Genomic DNA, 7,750 nt, shown 5'->3' with positions numbered 1-7,750 from the left:
AAAAGAAGTTCAGTTTTTCAATATTTTTTCCTAAAAATTACTTTCAAACGCCAATTTTAGTTCATTGTAGAAAAAATCTTAACTTTTATTACTTTTTTAAAAAAAGTAGTTTTCTACTACCTTTTTGAAAAGAATACAAACTAGTTTAAAATTATTTTTTCCCAAAAATTACTTTAAAAAGCCAATTGTGGTTAAATTTTACAAAAAATACTTTTACTATTTTTTTCAAAAAGAACTTTTTTACTACTTTTTTGAAAAATATTCAAATTTATTTGAACAAGAAGTTTAATATGAAAATTCCCTTTATAACTATTAATTTTGTTATTTTTTTTTTTTTTTTGTTAAAAATATCACTTCTACTACTATTTTGAAAAAGGTACTTTTCTAGTAAAAGAAGTTCAGTTTATCAATATTTTTTTCTAAAAATTACTTTCAAACGCCAATTTTAGTTCATTGTAGATAAAATCTTAACTTTTATTACTTTTTTAAAAAAAAGTAGTTTTCTACTACCATTTTGAAAACAATACAAAATAGTTTCAAATTATTTTTTTCCTAAAAATTACTTTAAAAAGGCAATTGTAGTTAAATTTTATTAAAAATAAATACTTTTACTAATTTTTTCAAAAAGTACTTTTTTTCTTACTTTTTTTAAAAATGTCCAAATTTATTTGAACAAGAAGTTTTATTCCCTCTATAATATTAATTTACTTATTTTTGTTAAAAATATCACTTCTACTGCTATTTTTAAAAAGGGACTTTTCCAGTAAAAGAAAGTCAAAAATATACTATTTTTTTCAAAAAAAATCCTTAAAATATAGTCAATTTTTACAAAATGTTTAATTTTCACTACTCCTTTTTTGAAAAAATTAACTTTTCTACTACCTTTTTTAAAACAGTCCAATATATTGATCCTAAAATTTATTAAAAAAAAGCTAATTTTAGTTTATTTTAGCAAAAATTTTAACTTTTACTACCTTTTTGGAAACAGTACAAAATAGTTTTAATATAATATTTATTCTAAAAATTGCTTTAAAAACAAAACCAATTATAGTTCATTTAAGCAAAAATATTGTCTTTTATTCCTTTTTAAAAACGTACTTTACTACTTTTTGAAAAAGAATACAAAATAGTTTAAAATGAATATTTTTCCTAAAACTTTATTGGCGCTTTCTTTAGATCCTTTTATGATAAAATTTCTTGAGTATTTTTAACTTCAATCTAAGTTGTAAAAATCCACTCAAATACAAACATTTTTTAACTTCAACTCAGTTATTGATGGGATTGAGAATTGGATAAGATTTTTAGACCAGAGAGACCTCTATAAACTCAGTACAATATTAAGCCCACAAAGTGGATGTTATCAAAAAACACAACCGGATATAAACTAAATATCAACAACGACATCTATTGCAAAAAAAAAAATAAATACTACTCACGATAAAATTTGTATCCTTACACGAACTTAACAACCATCAGCCGTTCGCAGGCTCGTCAAACTAGACAGCTGTCAAAAAGGACTCATAGACAATAATAATAATGGTTGTTGGTTGGCTTCGTAAATGTCAAAGTAAAAAACTACAAAAGACTCGTACGAACGAGTACCGTATAGGAAAGAAGACGCAATTAGACAATATTGCCTAATCGAAGAAGTAAAGGATACAACTATCTCAACTACTACACAAACGAGCAAATATTTTAAAAGAAAAAAACAATAAAATTTAGAGACACGACAAAAAAGAAAAGAAAAGTCATCTTTAAAATTTCACAACGCAGACAACATCGAAAACCTAAACGAAAACTTATTCATAAAAAACGCAAAAAGAAAAATTTAACATTTAATAACGAAAAAATTAAGAAAAAATGTTGCAACTCAAATAAAATATATTCCAGATTGTTCACATAGATTGGAAAATATTTGTGAAATAATGCGACTACTACTAAATGCGTGTGTGTGAAAAATCTCCTAAATGTATCATAAACGATTACATAAAAAATTCAATAAAAAAAATCTATTGCATTACGTGCGACATATTATTTCAACTATTAAACGAAATTAACGAAAATAAATCAATTTTAAACCACAGTTTTACAATACATTTTTAAGTTATTACAAGCTATCGATTGGAAAAACAAAGTCTATACGAAAAAACGGGTAACTACATTATTAAATTTTACAACCAAATGACTCCTTTTTTTCAGTGTCAGTGGCCACTAAAAGGGAAAAAAATATGAATCATTAATTTGCTGCGGACAGTGCCATGAGTAATTCTTGCTTATATACAGTTGTATATATGTGAAAAAGTGCGTGTTTGTATGTACATAAGTTTATGTGTGTGTGTGTGTTTTTTTTTTATAGGAAAAACTACTAAGAATGCAAGGGTGGGTGGGTGTGTTCCTTTGTCTAGTAATTAAAAATGCTTAGGAAAAGTTTTTTCTAAGAAAGAATTTTAAAATTGTCAAAAATTTCATTGTTTTAAGCAAACAGCTTGAATATTCCAATTCGTATAAAGCGTTTGTGTGGGTAAAGGATTTAAAACTTATGTAACCTTTGATTTTACGTTTTTTTACAAAAACAACCTCAATAACACCTACTTGCATTAAAATAACAACAGCAACAACCACAACAACATCACCAGCTAACTTTAACTTTTGAGTTGCATTTTTGTTATTGTCGCATTCGTTGTCAAAACAAGTACATCCGTATGTCTGCACACAATAACAAAATATACACACTCTCACACCACACCTGAGTTTATGTCTAAGTGTGCATAAATGGGAGTATTTAACTTGGTTCTTTTGGTTTCCCAAGCAATATACACCTGCCTGCCTCTTTCTTCAATTGGTTTTCTTATCGAATACAATTCTTTTGAATTTCATTTTAAACAGCTGTAATTGGTGCTCTTCTGGGGTCATTTAGTTTTCAGGTTTTCTTTTATTTCTAAATAAAAACACACAAAATAATCGATAATTTTCAGTCATCCCTTTAGAATGTGTTTGCTGACGTACCAACCCACCCGTTGCACATGTACTTGCATGACCTCTCCGCTAATTAAACAAATAAATGCAAGTGAGAAATTCTATTGATTTGCATCATATAGAGAGAATGAAGACTGTTGATGTTGACTATCTATCTATAGAACTCTTCAATTTATATATATATATATATATATATATATATATTTTGGTGCAGAGTTTAAATGCCGTTATTGCGAGTAACGTTCAAGGTTAATGTCCTAATTTTCATGTCGTTTTATTTGCTTTATGACGAAAACATGAAGCAGTGTGAAGTTGGCTTTGAGGACTTTTTTCACATTTGAAGTTAAGAAACATTTTCGTTATAAACTTGAAAAAGATTTTTTAACAACTTTACAGATAGAAATTTGTTTTCAGATAATAATACATTTTAAATGGACGCGATCTAATTCCGAATATTCCCTAAAAAATATGGAGATAATACAATTGCTGTGAATTAGCGTTGACTATTCGAGTCTTAGCTCGCTTTGGCTTATTCAGCTGGGAATCTGCTGTAGTAATTGAACCTCCTTCTACTGGCGTCTTTTTTTAATGTAAAAGTGACATAGTCCTCGTAGAACTGAAGCAATATTGGGACAACTCAATATAGGCGAAAGTTCTTAAACCCTCTTCTTTGACAATTCAAACTTTTCAGTTGCTACTGATTCGTTCACAGTGGCCAACTTAAGCGTGATTTTTGTATCTATTAAGGTGATTAGCTCGATGATCAAGACATCTAATTGGGTTTCTTCAGGTGGCTTTCAGCTTTCATTTGTTAATGTTTTGTGTTAGGCATAGGACGTGCCATGCATTGGAATGAGGCAAACGATTTACAACCGATCCCTATCCTTTCGTCGCTGCTATGTGACTCACTATTATCACCTTCTCGGTACTATTATCTGACATCTGAACAGTCAACGTTTAACAGTTCTTTTTTTTCAGTGTCACCAAATATTAAGTTCTTAAACTCTAAATTAACTCCTATTTCTTTTTAATTTATTTTTAGCAAAATGTCTCAGGATAATAGAATAACCAGTGTTGGTGTGTTTTTTATAACAACATTCTTAATTTTAAACATTAATACCCTGCAGTATGGATCATTTGTAAAGGCTACATCACTGGCTACAGTTGTTACACCAACAGATACAAGTGTCTCTACAAGTCCGTCTCTAAATGTCTCTACTGTTAACTCAATGACCACGGATGCCCCAGCTACTGCACAATCTCTACAAGTGGGACAGGAAGCTGCAGTAGTAGAAACAAGCACAGTAGAGCCAACACCACCACCCTCGACCACTTCAATGCATGAGCTACTGGGTTCAGCTGGGCCCGATAAAAGGGAACAAGAGGCCATTTTAAAGGCTTTAGATTGGTTGAAAATGAAAAGGGCCCCCGATTATGGTTGGGGCAATGATACTCATGTGGTTATATTGGCTAAAGAGCTGTCGGGTGCCCGAGATCCCTACGATGCCGATGGTCATTTGCAAGTTATTCAGGAATTGGAAGACATGTTGTCGGTTAAAGAAATGGAAATAGAAATTTTAGCCATGTTGGACAGGCATCATACTTTACCTAAGCCTTTGAATTTGGAAAAATTGGCTCGTTATGTTTTGGCCTTGGGCTCTCTGTGTAAAGATCCCAAACATTTCCATGGTCATGATTTGGTAGCCACACTGCAGCATCATGAACCCACACAAGATATAGAATTTGCTTTGACCACCCTGTCGGCCTGTAGTTCGGCGGCTCATGTAAGAAAACGACAAATTCGAAGGCTATTGGATATAGCCAGTGGGGTAACCGATCAGAGTGTGGATACAATTGCCATGGTAGGTGATGGTCGAAAGGATTTAAAATGTTTATTCATAACTTGTTTTCATTTCCAGGTTATTTTGGCTTTACGTTGCATTGTTACCGATCATCGCCACAGACATCTGCAGCATTTTGTGCGACGACCAGCTAGAGGTCTAGCCAGTTTACAGGATCCTCGCGGTAATTTCGGTTCTTTGCGCAGTACTGCTTTAGCTATGCAGGCATTACAGGATCTGGAACATGATCCAGCTGGTTCTTGGAATAGAACGGCAGCTTCACGTTGGATTTTAAGCCGCCAACGTGAGGATGGTGGCTGGAGTGAGGAGCCTTTGCAAGACGGTCAAGATCCTGATATCGGGGTGGGCCTAACAGCCGATATTATTTTAGCTTTGGGTTGGAAGGGCCTAGGAGCCGTTAGGGCTTTACAATGTGATCATGTTATACGGGAGAATAGTGATCCATCTTCGGGTGAGTAGAATTTTATTAAAGAAGTGAAATTATACTTTATTTTTTCTATGTTTTTTTTTTAACAGAGAACGGTGAACAAAAGTTAGCTGTTCCTTATGGTTTAACTACATCAGCCGAAGAATCTGATTCAAGAAATGTTTCTTACACTTATACCCTATGGGTAGGCTCAAACGTAACCGAAGCTATTTCTCTTTCTTTAGTATCACCGAAAAATACTACTTTCTTTAAAGCCATGACCCAGGCGGCCGAAATGGATTCAAGGTATGGAAATTATATTCTTTTAACTTTTCAAATGGGTGCTTTTATAATGAAAATATTAACAATTTTTTTGTTAATTTTTAGGTTTGCTTTTGAAGCTCGAGAATGGCCAAATGGCCATTATGTGCACACTTTGGCTGGCAAAAAGGAAGAACCCAGAGGGTATGTTTTTAATTTAATTTAAAATTTATAACCTTTGAATGATTTTTATTTTTTAGGTATAATTATTGGTTACTCTATCGCTTGCCCGAACTTCCTGATCCCAATAATGCTCCCGGAAATCAACTTATAGCACCAGTTGGTAAGTTATAGAGATAAGAAGAAAATTAATAGTTTCTAATTTTGTTTTTTTCCAATTTTTCTTAAAGGCGTGGATGAGCTAATGGTGGAAGATGGTGAACATTATTTGTATTGGTACAAAAAACTTTAAGTCTCACAACAGCCATAATTAAAGCATTTGAAAGCATTCCGTCAACTCCTCATTCATCTAATTTGCAAACGTGGGTTATAAAAAATTGTTTTTTTAACTTTAAAATATTTAAATAATAACGACATATGATTAAGAAATATGCTGGTGTTATAGAATTTTTCAAAAGTCAAAAATAATTTTTTTTAATTTTCGATCATTTTGGTAACTTTATAGAATATAAATGTGATGCACACAAAAAGAATTCGCTTTAAAATTTAACAAAATAACCAAAGAAAAAAGCAAAGAAATTAAGAAGAAAACAAAAACAAATAAAGTTAAAATTAATTTTCAAATAAAAAAAGCATCGAACTAATGCCAAGGAAATGCCAATTGACATTTGAAATTTGAACTTTGAACTAAGGAGTTTTCAGACAACTTAAATAACAAAAACAATATTCAGAAACATGCAATACACAACAAAACAGACACTTTTCAATAAAGAGCAGATAGACAGACAGACATACACTTTCAAATACATTAAAGTAAAACCAACAGACAGACAGACATTCAAGACACCGTTCGTAACAATAAGTGATTATAAATCATACAACACTATTTAAGCATTAATATTTACATACATCATACAATTCATACTCATATTCATTAATTTATAATAATATTATAATAAAAGAAAAAAACAAAAAGAGAAATTGACAAAAACATATTATAATTAAACTAAAGAGAAGGTAAAGAAAACACAAAAACCATGTAGATAATATTTTGTGCATCTAAATCGAATATAATTTTGATATTGTACGAGCAAACATACTACACAACAGTATGTGATATTTGAAACAAACAAACAAACAAACAAAAAAAATTATTAAAAAAAAAACAATATTAATTATTATTAATAATAATTATAATACTAAAGAAGAAAAAGAGCTAAAAAAAGTTTGTTAAGTAAAACCTTAAAGATCTATAAAACTTACAAAAAAAAAACGAAAATGAAAAACAAAAACTATAAACTTTAACTTTAATAACTTTCAATATTCTATTCTATTATATTGTATACTGTGCTATTATGTTTCTTATTTACTTTTCTAAGTTTTTTGGTTAAATTTTACTTTAATCTATTTAATGCAGAGACGATATACAAAATAATACATATAAAATACTTAATTATTTACTAAACTTAGAAAGCCAAACAAATTTTGTTTAACACTTTTGCAAATAAAAAAATAAAAGCAGACAGTTATTAAAAGTATTGTATGTATTTAAATCTAAATCTATTGGAAATTTAAAGAATAAAAGAGATTTCAATCAAGACTTTGTATATCAAAATTGTAATAAATAATTCCAAAGGAAATATTCTGCATTATGTTACATCTACTCCTATTGCATACTCTACTAAAACCTGCTCCAAACCACCAACTTTTATAAAATCACAAAATATTTTATTATTTTTTTCTAAAAATTTCTTTTTGTAGTTGCTATTTTATGTATATATCGTCTCTTGTAATAATTCATATTCACATACTGTAGCTATTAATCGCTAAATATATAATAATCGTGCTATACACTGAGAAAAAATAAAAAAAAAATAAATGGTGTTTTTTCATATATATCTATAAAGATAATTAATTATTAAAGGTTTAAAATTTTAACATTTTAATAAATTCAGAAAATTAAAGTTTTAACTAGATTTTAATATGAAATAAGAAGAGCCAGATTTTCTAGAAAATATGGCAACATTTTTTAAATGTTGCCCTTTTCTTGTTAATGTGATAATTA

General features: G+C 29.6%; 1 protein-coding gene across 1 annotated transcript; it reads left to right on the top strand.

Annotated features, from left to right (window-relative positions):
• The first annotated feature begins 1,585 nt into the window (after positions 1-1,585).
• On the top strand, positions 1,586-7,596 carry LOC111691040 (uncharacterized protein CG3556). Its single transcript, XM_023453661.2, has 7 exons — positions 1,586-2,152; positions 4,019-4,838; positions 4,896-5,289; positions 5,355-5,550; positions 5,632-5,709; positions 5,766-5,848; positions 5,916-7,596. Exons 2-7 carry the CDS (start codon positions 4,023-4,025, stop codon positions 5,975-5,977), a joined length of 1,629 nt encoding a protein of 542 aa, XP_023309429.1. The 5' UTR covers positions 1,586-2,152; positions 4,019-4,022; the 3' UTR covers positions 5,978-7,596.
• Positions 7,597-7,750: the final 154 nt, after the last annotated feature.

This window comes from Lucilia cuprina, chromosome 3 (genome assembly GCF_022045245.1).
Source record: "Lucilia cuprina isolate Lc7/37 chromosome 3, ASM2204524v1, whole genome shotgun sequence".
NCBI lineage: Eukaryota > Metazoa > Arthropoda > Insecta > Diptera > Calliphoridae > Lucilia > Lucilia cuprina.
This window is presented reverse-complemented; position numbering and strand designations above follow the sequence as displayed.

Excerpts from the sequence above, each read along its gene's own strand:
- LOC111691040 (XM_023453661.2), top strand. The coding sequence starts at position 4,023 with ATGTCTCAGGATAATAGAATAACCAGTGTTGGTGTGTTTTTTATAACA. Across the intron at positions 4,839-4,895 it reads GTGTGGATACAATTGCCATG|GTTATTTTGGCTTTACGTTG; the intron begins GTAGGTGATGGT and ends TTTCATTTCCAG. Across the intron at positions 5,849-5,915 it reads TCAACTTATAGCACCAGTTG|GCGTGGATGAGCTAATGGTG; the intron begins GTAAGTTATAGA and ends TTTTTCTTAAAG.